Source organism: Papio anubis, chromosome 14 (assembly GCF_008728515.1).
Source record: "Papio anubis isolate 15944 chromosome 14, Panubis1.0, whole genome shotgun sequence".
Classification (NCBI taxonomy): Eukaryota; Metazoa; Chordata; class Mammalia; order Primates; family Cercopithecidae; genus Papio; species Papio anubis.
Window position 1 is genome coordinate 19,589,784 of NC_044989.1, and position 20,499 is coordinate 19,610,282.

The 20,499-nt window shown below is 35.0% G+C and overlaps 1 protein-coding gene across 6 annotated transcripts in view; it reads right to left on the minus strand.

Annotated features, from left to right (window-relative positions):
• Positions 1-20,499, minus strand: part of WDR35 (WD repeat domain 35) — a 78,686-nt gene that overhangs the window by 36,361 nt on the left and 21,826 nt on the right. For 5 of the 6 annotated variants that reach the window (XR_636133.4, XM_009183742.4, XM_009183744.4 and 2 more), the window contains 8 exons: positions 19,020-19,205; positions 15,219-15,251; positions 13,493-13,553; positions 8,001-8,145; positions 5,730-5,799; positions 2,457-2,510; positions 760-869; positions 87-297 (listed from right to left, as the gene is read on the minus strand). Coding sequence is in view for 5 of the 6 variants with exons in the window: in XM_009183742.4 (XP_009182006.1) it covers positions 87-297; positions 760-869; positions 2,457-2,510; positions 5,730-5,799; positions 8,001-8,145; positions 13,493-13,553; positions 15,219-15,251; positions 19,020-19,205 (870 nt within the window). In the remaining variant the exon portion in view is untranslated. The remainder of the gene's footprint in view (positions 1-86; positions 298-759; positions 870-2,456; positions 2,511-5,729; positions 5,800-8,000; positions 8,146-13,492; positions 13,554-15,218; positions 15,252-19,019; positions 19,206-20,499) is intronic. The other variant, XM_003908316.5, reaches the window with a different exon arrangement.

Genomic DNA, 20,499 nt, shown 5'->3' on the forward strand with positions numbered 1-20,499 from the left:
TTCTTAAAGAAACAAGGGGGAATCATCCAGGTTTTTATATTTGGCTCATTATTTATAGACTGTTAACACTCATTTCTTGTTTTTACCTCAGGATCCAAGTTTCTGAAAACATACATTCTTGTCTTCTCCATCATTGCAAACAAATCAGGATTATCTTTGGCCCACTTCATATCCCAGACATCTCTTCGCTCCAATTTTAACAACTCTCCAACTACTTGCTGTCCTGTACTGTCCGTTACTCGAGCATCCAAGTCAAAGAAAGTCAGAACTCCTGAGATATCTATGATAGCAAGACGGCTAAAAATAATGCAATTGGAGAAAAGGAAAAAACTATAAAATTACTGTCAGCAATCATGAGAATAATTACCTACAGCCATTCTTCTTCAAAATCAGATTATCAGAAACCTGGAATACAGTAGAAATGGCTTAAATTTTTTTAAATAAATTTGATACAAGATATGGACTGCTCTCCATTTTGCTCTCTTCTGAGGAAAATGTATCCAAAGAGATGAAACCAACGGGTATTAAATATAAAATAATCTCAATGCTTTTAAGTTTTATGAGTAAAAATTATACTAGTACTTCCATATGCCCCATTAAAGATATTTAAACCAAACGCAGTATAAAATAAAACCATACTGAATTTTAAGACAAGTTCAATAGGCACACCCATCTTCACATTTATTACATATAAATCTAACAATCCCAACTGATAATTCCTAAGTCTAACATCTACATGAGCAGAGTTTTCAGGCTTACCTAGAGTTGCAATTCAAGGATAACTGGTAGCCTCGACAATTAAGGGAATATTTTTGAATCAAACCAACATTAGGTAGACTGTATCTCTGAATGGTGCCAGATTCACGACCCTATGGAAATTACTTTTGATTACTTAAGCATACGTGTATCATAATATTAAACTACAACTATCTCTCTATATCTCTATACATTTGTCTTAAAACCAAAGTGATATCACAGCAAATTCTCAATTCTAATAACGAATCATGTTCTTAAGTATATATTTATCTACTAATTTAATTAAACCTTTTTCAAACAGCTGAAGTATTCTAATTTTTTTCATGTAATGTTCAAGAAAGAAGTCAGAAACCTAGCACTTTAGTAATACACAAATTCTTCTATCACAAGGAAAAAAATCTAAAGTTATTTATATTTGTTATCTAGGTTAATATTCAGGGCACATTAAAAGCTAAAACATAAAGTACTTGTTGAGTTAAATTACATACATATATGAAAAATCAACAGAAGATCATATGAAATAACTGTTATGAAAGTCTAGGTTTTTATCCTATAGCCATCCATCTGATACTAGTTTTTAGCAAAAGGAAAGATGATCTGAATGCAGTGATACCATGAGTATTAGTTTAAATATGTTTTAAAAAAAAAGCAGCATATAATTGTCTACACAACTCAGGGCAAATCTTAAAGTTGACAGATCAACAGTAAGTACAATGCCATGAGAGAACTGTGGGTTTTAAACCTTGGCTGCCTCAGGCCATGGCAATGGGACAAAGTGGAAACCTCCACACAGCTGATCTTTACCTCTCCTCTTTTTAATCAGAGAACCACTGCTTTTGAAGCTGAGTCTCATGAGGGCTTATCAGAAACAAGGAAATACTATAGAAATATTATGCTCTTAAGATTTTTCCTCCCATAAAATTAGCTAATGGCTGAGGAATGTAACTAGAACTGGAATATATACTATTAAGGTTTTGTTTACATAATTCAAATGCAATAACTCCAGCAGCATTACTGTATTAAAGTAAATATTTATTTCTAAAATTAATATTTTCAAATCTTAGAGGTCAAGAGAAGACACTATGTCATTGATTCTATCTGAAAAATTCAGCTGAAATTTGCCATAGGTTTCTCTATTTTACTGGCTGGCAAACATGTTACCTCGTCATTCTAAGTCTTACGAAAGTAGCTGAGCCAAAGCACTTTCTCCAACATAAAATATCCGGCTACACAGAGGAAGAAACTTTCTAATACCTACTACCACCATGCAATCTGCCCCACATCCATCAACCTCCCACAGGACTCATTCCACTCAGTGTTAGAAACTGTAAGTGTAGCCTGTCTTCTCGTCCGGTCATCATTCTATTGCTTTCATAAATAGCTATTTTTGCAAATGGTTAATAATTTGTGAGGAAAGCTTTAAAACTTTCTTATTTCTTATACTGAACTTATATTCAGGGTACAGTAAAACTTGGGGTGCCCATAAGATGATATTCAAAACTTTACTGTAATTTTTTTTTTTTAGAGACAGGGTTTCACTGTGTTCTCAGTCTGGTTAGCAACTCCTGGCCTCAAGCAATCCTCCTGCTTCAGCTTCTCAAGTAATTGTGATTACAGACATGGGGCACACATCTGGCTCCTAGAGTATTTTTATAATTTAAACAATTATTATTCATAAAATAAGTTTTTGCAAAACTTACCACAATCAATATCTTATCTGATGCAGTTATGGCACAAATTGGATCCCTTGTGCCCTAAAATAAGTTAATCAATCATTACTATTCAACAAACATTTATTGAATAACTAATCTGGTACAAGGTAATATGCAATTCACTAAGCAGTCAATGTTTATTAACTTAACCAACATTTATTTACTGAGCACCTACTATGTGCCAAACACTGAACTAAGCACTAGAGATATTCCGATGAAATCTTTACCCTCAGAGATTACTCAAAAGTCTATTGGGGAAGACAGTGAACTAAACACCTCCTTGCAGGACAGTATGATAAAAGAAGAGGTAGAAACAGAGGTTATGAGAGCACAGAGAAAGGAGTATCTAACTTACACCAAGACAGGCAAAAAGCTGAGCTCAGGCCTAAAAGAGAAACAGACAGCAGAAGGGTCAGCACATATTAAATTGAGGAAATGTAGGAAGGCATTGCACTGCAATAACCTGGACAAGTCTCTAGGGCATTACATTTAGTGAAAAAAGCCAACCTCAAAAGGTGACATACTATATGATTCTATTCATAAAACATTCTCAAAGTAACGAAACTACAGAGATGGAGAACATATTAGTGATTGCGAGAGGACAAGGATGGGGCTGGGCCCAGCTACTTGGGAGGCTGAGGCAGGAGAATCGCTTGAACCCAGGAGGCGGAGGTTGCAGTGAGCTGAGATCACGCCACTGCACTCCAGCCTGGGCAACAGTGCAAGACTCTGTCTCAGAAAAAAAGAAAAAAGAAAAAGAAAAAGAAAAGAAAAGAAAAAGAAAAAGAAAAGAAAATAGAAAAGAAAAGAAAAGAAGAGATAAGATCCCTTATGGTGATAAAACTAGATAAACCTACACACACACCTATTAGCACATATAAAAACGGCTAAAAACTGAATAAGCTCATAGTCTAGTTACAGTACTGTGCCAACGTCAGTTTCCTGGTTTTGATACTCTACTGCACGTATATGTCACCACTGAAGAAAGCTGAGTGACGGGACTCTTTCTGCAATTTTCTATTAGCCTACAATTATTTCAAGATAAAATGTTTTTTATTAAAAATTTAAAAAACCAGTGTGATATATTCAGGAAATCTCAAGTTGTTTGCCACAGCTGGTATCTGAGGAATATGCTGGGAAGTGGGCCAGGGAGGCGGAGTAGTTGTGGCTATTTATACTTTACTCTGAAAAATATGGGGACTTACAGAAAGCTTATAAATGGGGAGGAACTATATGTAACATGATTCGATTTATATTTTAGAAAGGTTGTAATGGTCAGAAGTATGATAAATGGACTGGCATAGTGGGGATGGGGAAAACTGAAAGTAGAGAGACTATTCTGTTCAATATGGTAGCCACTAACCTGATGTCACCATTTAAATGTAAACTTCCATTAATGAGAGTGAAATACAATTTAAAATTCAGTTCTTCAGCTGAACTAGCGATATTTTAAGTACTCAATAGCCACATATGGCTAGTGGCTACTGCACTGGAGAACAAAGATATATAGTATTTCCATTATCACAAGAAGTTCTATTGGGCAGTGCTGGATGGAAATTATTGCAGTGATGTAGGCAGAAACTAATAGCAGACCAAACTGATACAGAGATGGAAAGGGGAAAGCCAATTTGAAAGAAATTTAAGAGACAGAATCAAGATGACTTGGTGATTTATTAGACATGGAAAGCAAGAGAAAATGAGTTCTCATGATTCTTGCGGAGATAGTGAAGCCAACCACTGATATATAGAATATATATGGAGAAATGAATTGGGAGGGAAGCTGAGTTCAGCCTCAGACAGATTAAACTTGGGGTGCTGCTCAATTTCTTGCTATCCAGACGGCAAGAAATACGTTATTCAGAAATCAAAAAAACTCAACATTGGAAAAATACATATTAGAGTCATTGGCATATGGTTAAAGGGGTGGATTTCAATAAGAACACTAAGAAGAGTGTATTAATAGCTTTTTTAAAAAAAAACAAAAAGGGGTAGATGGCTTAGGGCTAGACATTAGGGAACATCACAATAAGTGATGCATAGATGAACCCTTGACAAAGAAGGCTCAGAAGGAAAAGCTAGAGACAAAGCCAGGAGTGTGGTTTCATGAAAGCCAAGAAAAAAAAGTACTCATTAAAAATATTAAATGTAATGTGTAGATCAAATAATACAAAGACAGAAAAAGACCTATTGGACTTGGCAATTCAAAGTCTTCTGAAAACCAGAATGCAGTGAAGTGCAGATGGAATGCACAGTAGGGAAAAGATGAATACAGAATAATCTTTCAAGAAACTCAGCTATGAAAGGAGGAAGAGAGAACGCCATAGCTGGAAGAAAATACATGATTGACAATGGAAACTTCTGTTGTTTTTAAGATGGCATCTATTTTAATTGATGTGAGGGTACAGGGGAAAAGCTGGTTGATGATGAATCAATTTCCCAAAAGTTCCCTATCAAAGAGACTGTTTCTTATTCACCAGTAGATTCCCAGTACCTACTCCAATGTCTCACACTTAATAGACATTCAGAAAATACTTAATTAAAAAAATGGACGGATACATAGATGACTAGATGAACTCTTGCACGTTCTAGCAGATACATCACTAGATCTGCTGTAAAAAAATTAAGCTTGAACCCTTGCTTTGTTACTTAATCATTTTATGATCCTGAGTAAATCAGTGAACTTCTCTATCAGTTTTCTAACCTATAAGAGAGGAGATGGCATGCTGCTTGACTTACAGAGTTTTGAGCATCGGATAAGAAATGAGACAACAGTTTTATAAACAATAGGCACTACTTTAAATACTCTGAGAAAACCATTTCAAAAACTATTGACTGAAATAGCAAATTATATTAGTTTCTAAACAAAAGCACATTTTCATAAAGAAACAGTTAACTATCTGCAAAATACGTGCACTCACTAATACGCCAGGGATGACAGATCAATCCATGGTAGATGGACAGATAAAGACACAGACAGATGGGAAGGTGTGAGGAGGGGAGGAGGAGTTATGTTTTCCAATATTTTAGATAATACACTTTTCTAAGTAGTATATTAGCCACTTATCACCATCTACCATCTTTATTTCAGTCCAAGAATTTTTAAGATCTAGGAAAAGGTTTTCAGAAGAGAATTATTTTAAATAATGGCTAAAATAATATCCTATTCACTGGGAACAAATTATTTTTCGGGTTTCAAAATAAAATTATAATATTTCAAATCTACAGATATTAACATTTTCTAGAAAAATTAAAATCACCTACTTGAATGGCTTTACTATAATCAAGCACACCATCCATTGATCCAGAAGGGGTATCATCAACATGATAAATTCTGCAACAAAGATCAGAATTTCAAAGAAAGTTTAAGTATAATTTATACTATTTCATAATCTCTAGAATAAACGACTAGATAACATCAATTAATACTTTTATTTATATAAAAATTCTGATTATTTTAGAGCATTCTCAACACAGTTAAATCTTAATGAAGATAAAAATTATCTACCAGGTGTTTACTAGTTATACAAATGATATGCTCCTGAAAGCTGTACCAAAAACATATCTGAACATTGAATCATATATTCCCAATGAATTTCATTAAGCCCAGAGAGATATTTTACCTTACGCTCCATATGAACATCAGTGAAGAGTAACATCTAATTCACTAGCTTTCTCTGTTGTTTCTCCATAATTTCTCTTCTATCAGTGTGTTTAATGAAAGTAAACTTAAGTGGATTTAGGAGGTTCTAATTAATGGAACTTCTGCACTGAATTAAAGAAGCCTTTCCTACCCTTTCCTGTATTAGGAAGAGGTATCACTTCTGGACATCCACTGTCTCTCTAGTACCGGTACCTGTATTATTATTTTTTAAATAAATTTAAGGGGTATAAAAGTACAGTTCTGTTATATGGATATATTGAGTAGTGGTGATGTCTGGGCTTCTAGTGCAACCATGACCCAAGTAATGTACATTGTACACATTAAGTAATTTCTTATCCCTTACCCCCTACAACCCTCCCACCCTTCTGAGTCTCCAATGTCTATTATTCCACATTCTATGTCCATGTGTACACATTATTTAGCTTCCACTGGTGACCTTTGGCAAATAATTTAAGCTCATGTGTCTGTTTCCTCTCTGTAAAACAAGAATAATGAGCACTGATTAGATTTATGAAAGTGTCTCGCACATAAGAAGTACCCAATAAATGTTGGCTGTTATCACCATCATCAACTGTACTTTAGAGATGAGGAAACTGAGTTCTACGGGGAACCTGCTCAAAGTTATTCAAACCAGCACACATATCCCAGGTAGAAATATAAGGAAATGCTGCCTTCTTGATTTAAACAAAAGTCAGAATCTCTTTAGCAGACTACAAGCAGACACTCTGGAGAGGATAGGCTTTTTGCCCCAACTGTGTCCTAAGATCTATGTTCTCCCACAAGATTGTAGGCCTCTGCTCATTACTGCTACCACGGTAAGTCCTACCAGCATGAGGACTACCACATGCTGCCCTCAAAGAAGCCAAAGGTTCTTTCCATTTGGTCTTCCAGCAACACTGAGAACACAAGATATAACATTTTTCAATTTTTTTTCCTGCCTCCACATGAATTCGCATACCCAACATACTTTTACTGAGGATCCACCTCCTATCCTAGCACATGAGTGAGTCTTAAAGGGAAGACAAGGGGAGTCTGCATTAAGATCTCAAGGGTGTGAAGGAAGATAATGATTCGAAAAAACACCTAGCATTTCTGTCATGACTCTACCACTCACTTCCGCCAACACAGGCCTATGTTCCCATTAAGAATCCTTAGGTTAAAACATTCAACAAAATGCTTTACTTACAGGCTTAGAGTAACAGCAGCAGAACAGCAAACACAGAGTATCACTAATGGAGACAACACAACTTACAAAACACCGTAAATGCTTCTTCAGTTTGAGGGGAATCCCTCTATCCTGGCTTCTAACCTATCTACTATGTGGCAGAGCCCTTTTTACCCCACTTACTAGAAGTAATTCCAACTCCAGACTCCTTGGAAACCAGGGCAAGAAAAAGAAGCTAAGTCCCCAGTTCACCCCACCTAAATACTTCTTCCATATGTGTGTCTAAAGGCCTGCCTTTCCTCTGGTCACTGATATTAGAATCACCCCACCCTCTTGGGAAGACCTATACCACTAACGTATAGGAATAAAGCCTTAGTTAGATCCTTGGATCTCAAGCAAACAATCATATTTTAGTATAGCATATTAACTCTAATCTGGTGGGAAGGGTGAGTGAGGACAGCCATTTCCTTATAAAAACACAGCCTTCCAATCTTTATCTCTAAGGGCTTTCTTTGATTACACCATGCCACCTCTCTTTATTTTAATAAATTTAAACACATAAATTTTAAAGATAATCAAATTAATTGAAAAAACATTTCTACTAATCAAGACACTACAGTTATTAAGCATGACAATTTATAATTACTATGTCTGACTTAAATGTGGTATGGTTGAGCTACTAAAAAGTATGTATCAAAAGATATACCTTTCTCTCCCTTCTTTTCGAGACCGTGTGATCTGATTAATTTCCAGTGCTGTGAGCTTCTTTGCCACACGATATTGCCAGGTATAAAATGCTTCTTTCGAGGCTGCTATCACATGGGTTTTTGTCATTGCAACAAACAGTGGTACTGTTAAAAATAACATTAAGATAATTTACAGTTATACAGAATTGCAAAATGTTTGTGCTGCAAAGGCCTTTAGCAATCACGGAGTTCAACGCCTTATTTTACAGGCAATATACCCCCACATAGTCTCAAAATACCCACACACGGTCTCTGAAATCAGAAAAGAATCAAAAGCTTGTAGAATCATACAAAAATACTAACTCAAAATAAATCAAAGACTCAATTGCAAGAGCTAAAACCATAAACACTAAAAAGAAAACTTGGGAGTACATCTTTATGACCTTTGGTCAGGCAATAATTGGCTTCTTAGATATGACACCAAAAACACAAATGACAAGAGAAAAATTAGACAAATTGGAGTTCATTAAAATTAAAAATATTTGTGCTTCAAGGGACACTATCAAGAAAGAAAAGAAAAATCTCCCAAGTCCCTTCCTAAGGAATATATTCTTCTAAACAAATAATTTTTAATATTCCTAATATGTATTGGAAATATATTCTCCCAAGCAAATAGTTCTTTTCATCTGCCCCATTTCTTAGAGAATATTTAATTGAACTCCTACTGTATATCCTTTTATGAAGTAGATAGTCTCATCAAATCCATCTTATAGATAAATAAACAGAGGTTTAAAGAAGTAGAACAACTTGCCCAAGGTCACAAAACACAAAATAAACAACAGAAAATTAAACACTCATACAAAATACATAAAAGCAAAAAACTCCTTCAAAAACAGATTATACTGTTTTCTGAATTCATGAACAATCAAAACAGTGTAAAACTTAATTTTTCTATTATAAATACTATGCAATGTAATCATTAATATGGCCGGAATAAAGACATAATGTTACTAGGAGGTACCATTTATAGAATTCTTGCCAGAGTGCAGACAAAGGGCATGTGAGGCAGCAAGAGACTTAGAAACCGAACAAAGAATTAGAAACTAGTCTGATAGTTTGATGTTAACTGAGTGTGTTAACAACTCAGGGATTCAAATTCAATAATTTTTATATGCTAAATAACTCAGTCCAACTGAGTAATTTTTTTAAAAATTCTTTTTTCACTGTAACTGTCAAGATGTTTTCATTCAAAATACTATTACCAACCTCTGGAGGGAGCTCAAAGCCTTTCTTGGAAGGAGCACTTTGCTGAAAGCCATGCATGGAGAATGACAGCAAAGCCTCCAGGGTGTGCTCCTGCCAGGTCAGGCTGCACTCTCCTTTCCCTGACCTGGTCTTCACTAAATCTTAAGACATTTGTTAAATATTCAGTAAATTCCACTATGGATACTCGAATGCTGGTAACTATTACGCCCTTACTGTAATTTGAAGCAAGTTTGTATACCTTAACTGCTTTCTAATAAAATATCATGTTTTCCTAAGTATGTAAAAGCATTCTTCCAACCAATGTTTACCTACAATTATAAATTACACTCATGTTCCTTTCTTTTTGATAGAACCTAAATACTCACAAGGGTTTATCATTAGCCTGACTACTTCAAAATTAAAATGTTAGTGGTTCAAGGTAAGAGTCAGACTTCTTGGATTCAAATGACAGGCACTTGCTAATTCTGTGGTCTTGAATAAATTATTTGTTCTCTCTGAACGTCAGTTTACTTACTGTAAGTTGCAGATAATAATAATGCCAACCCTACAGAGCTGTTTTAAAATTTAAGAGAGATAACAATATAAAATAAATATCATATAAACATATAGCATAGCACAGAGCCTGGCATAGAGTAAATGCTTAATAATACTTTTAAAAGACAGTATTTATTGAATGTTTAAAAATATACGACAGGCAGTGTTCTAAATATATAACATATATTAACTCACAACTTCCCTATAAGGTAAGCATTATTATCCTCATTTAGCAGATAAAGAAACTGAGGAATGTGAATTTGCCCATATCATACAGCTAGAAAGTAGTAGAGCTGGACACAAACCTGGTCAATCTGGCTCCAGAAACTGCTCTTAACTACTAGAGCAGACTGACCCTCACTAAGGATTAAGAAGTATTAGTTAGACATGGTTGCTATTATTCTTTTCATTTTTATCACCTACATAGGATTTTATAATAAAACTATATATAAATTCTCAGTTACTACAAAAAATACAAATATATCTGAAAAATATGTTCTTTTGAATCAGTAAGTTGGTGATTTCAGCAAATTCATATGGGTAGATAATCCTATCTATATATATTTTGCTAGATCTTTATTAAGATTCATCCCACCTAGACTAAGCTTCTATGAAAAGCAAAACAAAATTGTAACAGATACACTGTTTTAGGACAAGAACACAGCCTAGATGAAAGCCCTCCATGCCCTTTTTGACTGTTCAATATCTGAAAAGAAAAAAATTTGAAATATCTAGAAAGGTTATTGGATTTTTTTTTTTTTTTTTTTTTTTGAGGCGGGTTCTTGCTGTGTCATCCAGGCTGGAGTGCAGTGGCACGATCTTGGCTCAGTGCAACGTCTGCCTCCTGGGTTCAAGAGATTCTCCTGCCTCAGCCTCTCGAGTAGCTGGGATTACAGGTGCATGCCACCACGCCTGGCTAATTTTTGTATTTTTAGTAGAGATGGGGTTTTGCCATGTTGGCCAGGCTGGTCTCGAACTCCTGACCTCAGGTGATCTACCCGTCTCAGCCTCCCAAAGTGCTGGGATTACAGGAGTGAGCCACCGTGCCCAGCTTGGGAAAAAAGTTTTTAAGAAAATAATTATGCTTTCATTAACTGAACTTTGTAATGCTAATAGGCAGTCATTACTAGCCAAGCAAGAATGTAAAATAATTTAAAACAATCTTGGAATTCACATATAAATAAAACCTGCTTGTAATATTTTAATGCTAAGGCCTGAAATAAATGCCGACATCTGTAATGTTCACCCACTTTCCCATTTATTCATTTCTCAGTCCTTTCAAGTGCCGGTAAATTGAAATTTCACTGAAATGTTTTCATCAAATTAACTCTCTCTGAAATATATGGAAAACCTAGTGCACATGTTAGATACCATCACTAGAAAGCTGCCCATGTGCTCCCACTAAAACGGCTGCAGCATAGGCAAACGGGTACTTGATGGCCACTTTCCATGCCTTCATTCCTCTGCAAATGCCATTTTCTTTCCTTGAAATGTCACCTAAAGAAATACTTATTTTTTGAATTTCAGCTCAAATGAAACCTTCTCTAAGTAGAAAGATGTCTCTGACATCCTTATACACCAATAACCATTTGCCTGGCACCTAGGGCAATACCTAGCACGCAGTAGGGAAGCAGTAAATCACTGTTCAGTGAATTAACTAGGTTAATTATTTGTTCAGAAATCCCACAGGAAATGTCATAATTAATTTCTTATTATTCCCAGTGACCAGTAGTACCTGAAACAGTGTATACTCATTGATAGTTTGCTAAATAAATGAATCATCATTTTTTATTTACATGATAGAAAATTTCCATGCATTCAATAAACATTTATTATGGGCCAAGGCAGTGTTAGGTCATGGGGATACAGAAGTTAATTACACATAGATCTTTAAAAAGTTCAAAGTCTAGTGGGGAAGATAGATAAGAAAATTAATAAGCACGGTGCAGGTTAGAGGTATTTTGGATGGAAGCACACCAAAGGTATTATGAGTGCTCAAGAAAAGAGCACCAAAAAAGGATACCTAACTCTCATGTGTAGAGTATAACAGAGTACCACAAACTACACTTCTATAACAATCTATAAAGTTCTTTTTTAAAGTTTCTACAAAAATTGTAAAGAGGAAGAGTAGATGGTAAAAGAAAAATAATAAATCCTAAATTCTAGAAGAGTAGCACTCATATATATTTTTTGTTTTAGCCTCCAGTCCTCATAAACATTTGGCATAGAAACTTTAAAAAGGAATTTTACAGGATATGTATGAAACAAAAATGTTGAGGCTTTGGCTGTGTTCGCTGCAGGCCAATGAAAGAACTGTTTGTTAAAATCTCAGCCAGCGAGACTACAAAAAAAAAAAGTTTTGAGACTCAAAAATACAAATAATCGTGCCCTCAAGTATTTGCCATTTTATGAAGAAGGATTTACATTTGCTTTATTTTAAAAAACAGTCTACCTGTGATAAAAATTACTTTGAGATTAACCCTATCACCATTATGATTCTATGTTAAAACTGTAGATATTAAAAGAAAAAGCACATATAATCTGAAGACTGACAAAATTTACCTCTTAAAGACTGTTATGCTTCTAGTAAACAAGAGATATTTATGTGAAGAGAGTCTGTAATAATTTTAAGCTAAGCTTTTTAACAAGGAACATTAATGTGTATATATATGTGTGTATATAAACATATACATATATAAAACATATAAACTTGTCTATGTAGCAATGAATGTAAGACACGAAGTTGAAATGTGTCAATATATCTAAGTGAGTAGGTTATCAAGACCCTATAAAGTCTTTGAGGTCATTATTTCTCGTATTTGCTTTTATCACCCAAAGAGCTTAGCAAAATGCAAACACTCAAAAGGCAACAGGCATTAATATTTAATTGCTTAGGCTAAATGTCCAATCTGAAAAAAAATGACTAGTTCTCAGGTTCTCAGGAATAATGCAATGGGTTTTTAATTTCTTAGATTTAATAATTTTTGCAATACTGTATCCAATATACTACCATACACATTAAAAGAAAATCATTACTTTTGGAAGTTACAGTGAAATGGCAACAAAATACTTGTTAATGATTTTTAATAATCTACTTAGAATAAGATTTGGAATTTTTAATGGGTTACTTTTATAGTTATTGGGTAGAGGGAATAGTAAATCTAAAGTAACAAATGTCCTTTGAAAACAAAGAGTCAGGAATTTTTTAAACTGTCCCTATTAATAGACTCATTTCATTAGAAAAATCTGGAAAGGGCAAACTCACTTTTACAAGCAGCTAAAGTGTTTTTATGGAAGAGAGGTATTTACAAGCAGTTTATTAATAATAAAAGTGGTTTAATAGCAAAATTCTTTCTATAATCCTGTTTATTACATACTAATCATTACACTGCATACCAATTCCTACACAATTATATTTCCCATTTAAAGCGAATGATGGTACCATAGCAGTTGTGAAATTATAGTGGATTTTAGATAGAGTAACCTTATAATTTACTGTCTTAACCAGGATGCTTTTGAGAGCAAAATGGGGTATTAAGAATTCTATCATGGTAACAGATATAAACTGGTACTGGATCTGACAAAGTAGGAAGTACGGTCTTCCTCGTTTTAGAAAACACCATTCTAATTAATAATACCAGTGTTAGGTTTTTAAATTAGTGTTACAAATAAAATCTGATTGGAAAAGAAATAAATATTAACATTTCCTTACCAATATCAATGTATTTGGGATCCAAGGGAGTACCAATAGAATTACAAAGAACTAGCACAAACTGTGAACAAATAAAACAAAAAGTATCAGATCTCCTGCTTATGAATAATAAAGGAAATGTGCTTAATATAATCATGCTTATCTCTTTTTCAAATATTGTTAACTGGGAAATAACTGATGAAACTGTTAGGTACAAAAAATAGCAGACAAAAAGAAAAATGATTTACAGCATTAAAGATCAATTAATACTAAACCAAGGCTGCTTTCTCAATGTAATGGAGTAAATGGTTTTCAAGAAGACACAAGAAACACAAGTACTCTGGCTATTTTTCAACATTTATACAAGCGGTCTTCAAAAAGTTTATGGAAAATGTGTATTATGAAAAAATATGCATGGATTTAAAAATTGTTTGCATCAAAATAAACGTGTACTAACTTGTTAAAACATGTCTGAACAGGATCTAGTTTGAAGCACTAAGAAGGAGATGGTAGCAGTTTGAAAAAAAGCCCTGTCAAAGCAACATTAATTCTGCTAAAATTGAAGCAAGAAAAAACATCAAATTTATGGTGCAGCTTGGGTGGAAGAATGGTGAAATCATCAATCCTTTATGAGAAGCTTATGGGGACAATGCCCCCAAAGAAATCAGCAGTTTACAAATGGACAACTCATTTTCCAAAGGGACAAGACAAAGTAAAGATGAAACCTGCAACAGCAGACCATCCATGTCAATTTGCAAGGAAAAAATTAATCTCACCTTGTTTCTGCCCTAATTGAAGAGGACTAACAATTAACAGCAGAAACAATAGTCAACATCATAGACATCTCAATTGGTTCAGTTCACACAATTCTGACTAAAAAATTTAAGTTAAGCCAACTTCCCACTCAATGGGTGCCAAATCGGTTGCACCCAGATCAGCTGCACACAGGAGCAGAGCAGTCAACAGAAATTTCAAACAGGTGGTATCGAGAACCTGAGGAATTTCTTCAAAAATTGCAACAGGAGATGAAACATGGCTTTACTTGTATGATCCTGAATGCAAGGCACAATCAAAACAATGGTTACCAAGAGGTGGAAATGGTCCAGTCAAAGCAAAAGCAGACTGCCAAGAGCAAAGGTCATGGCGACAGTTTTCGGGGATGCTCAAGGCATTTTGCTTGTTGACTTTCTGAAGGGCCAAAGGACAATAATGTCCACTTATTATGAGAATGTCTTGAGAAAGTTAGCCAAAGCTTTAGCAGAAAAATGCCTGGGAAAACTTCACCAGAGTCTCTCCCCAGCATGACAATGCTCCTGCTCATTCTATTCATCAAACAAGGGCAATTTTGCAAGAGTTTCAGCGGGAAATCATTAGGCATCCACTTTACAGCACTGATTTGGCTTCAGGCTTCCTTTTGTTTCCTAATCTTAAAAAATCCTTAAAGGGTACCCATTTATCTTTAGTTAATAATGTAAAAAAGACTGCATTAACATGGTTAAATTCCTAGGACCCTCAGTTCTTTAGGGATGGACTATAATATCTGGTATCATTGCTTACAAAAATGTCTTGACCTTGATGGAGCTTATGTTGAAAAATAAAGTTTCTATTTTTATTTTTATCTGTTAATTACATTTTTCCATGAACTTTCTGAAGTCCCCTCATATTTCTAAAGTTTCTGATCAGCTATAACCTCAAAACTCATTTTTATCCTATGATCAGTTATATAAGAGCTAATTTCATTTGTTACCGTTGCACCAAACGTCTCCATCTCGTTCTCCTCCTTGGAAGCAATATATAAATGACATGAGAAATTCAGAAAAATTCAGTTAACTCAAAAAAGACATGATTCAACCTAATGAAAATGGCTTATAGACAAATAATCATCAATGACCAATATTAGGAAAATAATCAAGCATAATGCACATTTTACATCATATTGTTTTAAAGTGATCATTTCCTTTTTCTTACTGTTAGTCTCTGTTTCTGTATCTTGTACTAAGAATATTATTCTACTTAGATGTTTTTCCTGACTAGAACAATTTCAAATAAACCAGTTCTTTATGCACTATTAACTCAGACTTTCTTTTTTCAGCATTCGATTAAAATTTGTTTAATTACTCAAAACATCTCAGGTACCCCATAGACAATATACATCTACTATTACCCATAACATTTTTTAAAAACTAAAAAGAACTCACTGAATTAATTTCATAAATATAAACCAAATAATAAAAATTATATTTTAAAAAATCATAATTTACTCTTCTACTACTTAAAATAAGCTTATTTACTGTCACAAAATACCACAAATAAATTGCATTTTTCAAATATATGTTTCATTTTTATCAGTTATACATGCTAGTAGTTTCAAAAATCAAATAGATCCACAAGGCTTCTTACTAAAAAATGGCAGTTCCCCCTAAGTTCACATTTCCTGCTCCCTTTACCGATCCTTTTGCTATTACCTCCACAAATCTAAGTAACGTGTTTACACTGCTACTTGTTTTATTTCAATTTAGTCCATTAGCTCTTGCCTCCCCACTACAAATGACAAGTCTTTAGCTTCCTTTCATTCCCTTTTCCACCCCATCCCTTCCACACAGGGGCACATTTCCATCCCTCTCTCTATTTTTAATGCCATTTTGTCAGATCAAAATTTAGGGTTGAGTATGTTTATTATACTTCAGTTAAAAGGTGTTTTAAGTTTTAAAAGGGTGATTACATCATTTTGACTATGTAAATGCTATTCACAACTCAGTCGTCAAGTATATCATGATTTATTTTCTTTTCAAGCATATTCTTTCTCTGTAGTTGATAATTGTATTTTTTCTCTTTGATTAGTCTTCTAGGGGCTTATTACTAACGCAAATCCCCAATAATCCCTGAATTATGTATATCTTGCTGCAAGGGCTCAAACATATCAGGTAGTCTATTAATGTCATCCCCCTGAATTTCTCTTGGAGCCTTCTGACCTTCTCTCATCTGACTCACTGGACATGCTGCACCACGGTCAGCTGGTACACTCTTCCTCACTGGTGTCCACTCTACTGTTTCTTCTGCTTTCTTGGCTTATTCCTCATTTTGTTAGACTATTTCCTAAAGTAACTTCCTAAGATAGGGAAGCTTGGAAGGGAAATTTTTAGTGAGTTACACATCTAAAAAATGTCTGTATTCCACTTATTTATTTATTTATTTACTTACTTTGAGACAAAGTATCACTCTGTCGCCCAGGCTGGAGTGCAGTAGCGTGATTTCGGCCCACTGCAACCTCCGCCTCCTGGGTTCAAGCAGTTCTCCTGCTTCAACCTCCTGAGTAGCTGGGACTACAGGCGCACGCTGCCATGCCTGGCTATTTTTTCTATTTTAGTAGAGATGGGGTTTCACCGTGTTGCCCAGGCTGGTCTCGAACTCCTGAGCTCAGGCAATCCACCCACCTTGGCCTCCCAAAGTGGCCTGTTCACTCTTTTTAGAAATATTGTTGAAATGCTAAGCTTCCGGGACTGGTCCTCTAATTTTATTCTTTCACTCCTATTTTCCATTTCCTTGTCCTTTTGCTTCACTTTACAGGTGTTTTCCTTCATTTTACCTTCTAATCCTCCAGCCAAAGTTTTCATTATGGTCATCATACTTTTAGTTTCCAAAAACTTCCTCTTCTATAGTATCCTTTTCTTATTTGATGGATGTAATATCTCTTAACTCTCTGAAGGTAATACTGATGGTTCTTTCGAAACAATTTTTTTTCTTTTGAGATAGAGTCTCACTTTCGCCCAGGTTGGAGTGCAATGGCACGATCCTGGCTCACTGCAACCTCCGCCTCCCGGGTTCAAGCAATTCTCCTGCCTCAGCCTCCTGAGTAGCTGGGATTACAGGCGTGCGCCACCATGCCCAGCTAATTTTGTAAATTTAGTAGAGACAGGGTTTCACCATGTTAGCCAGGCTGATCTCGAACTCCTGACCTCAGGTAATCCGCCCGCCTCGATCTCTCAAAGTGCTGGGATTATAGGCGTGAGCCATCACGCCTAGCCCCAAAATAATGTTTTTCAGACGTGTCCTTCCTGCATAGTCTTTGCTTCTTCCAAGTTCATTTCTACTTGTGTTTAGCTGCCTTTCTCAAATGTCTGGTAATCCTTGTCTAACTGCTTATATTTAAGAGTCAGACATTGAAACGCTGTTTGGAACAGAGTTGTCTATAAGTGAGCCTCACTGACTGGTGTCTTTACTGTAAGGTGATGTAAGGTGATGGGCAGGGCTACTTCCTTGGGGACTCCCAATCTCAGTATCTTTAGAAGGCTTTTCTCTTGAACAGGTCAAGTTCTCTTGAGAAGACTTCCCACCTCAAAGCTCAATGCTTGGCTGCCAGTGTTCTGGGAACCAAGTAGGAAAAGAAGACTGGGGTCATGTTGAATAGGAAACTTTTAATGTAATTGTCCTGTTTTCAGCAGAGTTCCCCCATCCTCAGCTCTGCTTGATGCTCTTCAGCGCAGACTCTTTGATCCTCTCTGGAGAGTAAACCCCAGTTGTTGCAGGTGGCAGAAGGGCAGCTGCCTATGGACTCAGTATAGGGGAGTGGGATCTCCTTCTTCTTATGTTTTTTTAAAAAGTTTTCTCTTTTCTGCATAATCTCTGGTACTTCCAAATTGCTTTTATGCTTGTTTCTTTTTCCTACCAGGTACCCCCAAGTCCTGTGCCTCTTTGTGATCCCGTGATGTAAGCCAGTTGCCTCTGTTTTCTCCCTGAATGGCTTATGATTCAGCTTTCTTAGGTCTGCTAAGGTAATTACCGCTAATCCACCTACTCTAACCTACAAAATGTTGTTGCCATTTCCTTTCCCTTTCTGGTCCCTATGGGCTTATGACTTTTTAAGAAACATCTTTACTGTCATTTAGCAAGTTTCAGGAGAGAACACCATCAAACATGGCTGTTCAAAGAGTCACCTTTAAGAAAAAACTCTTTACTTTTTAACGGAATAAAATAATTGATAACACAGCTAAAGACATCAGTAATCCTTTTCAGAAATATTAACATACTTCTGCAAATATTTAAGTTGTTAGTATACTTTTTTAAAAGACATACTTATATTATTTATGTTATGCTATGATATATTAATTTTTAAAGCAATATAACTCTAAATAAAAGTAGATTTCTCAATGTCAAAAGCTACCCAAACTGTCATAAGTGTTCATCGCTGCATAATTTCTTCAGCATTTATGCATAGTAGACATCTGGATGTTCATTTTTGCTCATGAAATTTTAACTTGAAAAAGGACTGTGGTATTTTAAATATATTTCAGAAACAAAAAGCTTCAGTATTGAACCAGTCAGTATGAATTGCCGTGTGATTAGCTGCTTGAAGAAAAAAAAATCAGGGACACGGCATCAGTGGAGTCACAGAGTTTTCCAAAATTGGTCTAGACCAATATGGCCAACAGACCCAATGTTTTGATGTACTTGCCAGTGTAGAGGCCATGCTTGAGAAGGTAGAAAAATATAACCCAATTCTGCCAAGCAGTTAGCTCATCTATGTCTTAAGATATCAAGAAACACCTACCTGAGGATGATTTTCATCAGCTTTTGTAGCCAAAATGCAGAAATCGCCACAGGTAGTAATAGAAATGAGACCCTTCACATATTTAACATGTTTTTCATTGTTTTTTGTATCCCAGAAGACAACACAGTGCTCTGGACGATCAGGTCTGGTATATGCATAAACCACAGTATTTGAGCAATAACTCCACTAGGAAGAAAGGAAGGAGGAAAGGGAAGCAGTTTGAAAGGCAGAAGAATTATTTAGCATTAGGAAGGAAAATCGTATTATTTTATTTTTACTCTCGAAATATTGCAGATATTTATCACTGCTGACAAAATATATTCTTCAGAAATAGAAGACAGATTCAACCTTTTATAAAAATAATAGACATTTATAAAACAAAGAATGTACTGCAAATATAAATTTAGTTTGTCTAACTTTCCTTATTTTAATTGGTAAGATTTAAGCTTCAATGGTAAAAAAAATTTTCAATTATCAATAATAGCTGCTGGAGAGGGGACAACAGGTAGCATGATCCCTGTCAAAGTTTCAATTCTGGATCTCCAAGTCAAAATTCAAAAATAGTCACTTTGCCTTTTTACCCCATCCATATTTTTTATATTTGCTTTTATCAGAGTAATATATTCACATAATATATGGTCAAATAATCCTACCTGGCTTATTTAAAACAAAAACAAATGCAGAACCCCCTGCCAAATTTCCTGTCTGGAATGGCCGTGTACAACTTCTTTAACTGCAACTGTTCTGGTATTTATTTCTGAATCACATTATCTATTGATTATGGAACTTACACACTTACAGCTTCTAATCCCTTCTAATCCTCCCAACATGTTTATATTTAATTTTAAATTAAAAAAATGAAAATATATAAATTATATTAAAAATATAAAAAATAAAATAATATGTTCATATTACCATGATTGTGTCTACCATTCAAACTAAGCTAAACCATGTTTAGCTTTTTGTATCCTGATTACTTTCCAAAATAAATTTTTACTTTAAAATAGTTTTAGATAGAAAAGTTGCAAAGATAGCACAGAGTTCCCATATGCCCCTCATCCATTTCCCTTATTGTTAACATTTTACATTACCGTGGTATATTTGTCACAACTAGGAAATCAACATCATTATTACCTATATTACTATTACTATTAAGTAAACATCATACTTTATTTAGATTTCATTAGCTTTTCCCGAATGTCCTTTTACTATTCCAGAATCCCATTTGGGATACTTAGATTTAGTCATGTCACCTTAGGCTCCTCTGGGGTGTGACAATTTCTCAGTCTTTCCTTGTTTTTAATGATCTCAACAGTTTTGAGGAGTACTGGTCAAGTATTTTGTAGACTGTCCCTCAATTTGGGTTTGTCTGATGTTTTTCTCATGCTTAGACTGGACTTCAGGTTTTTAGGAAGACCAGCACAGAACTGAAGTGCACTTCTTTATCATGCCATATCAGGGGGTATGTGATATCCACATG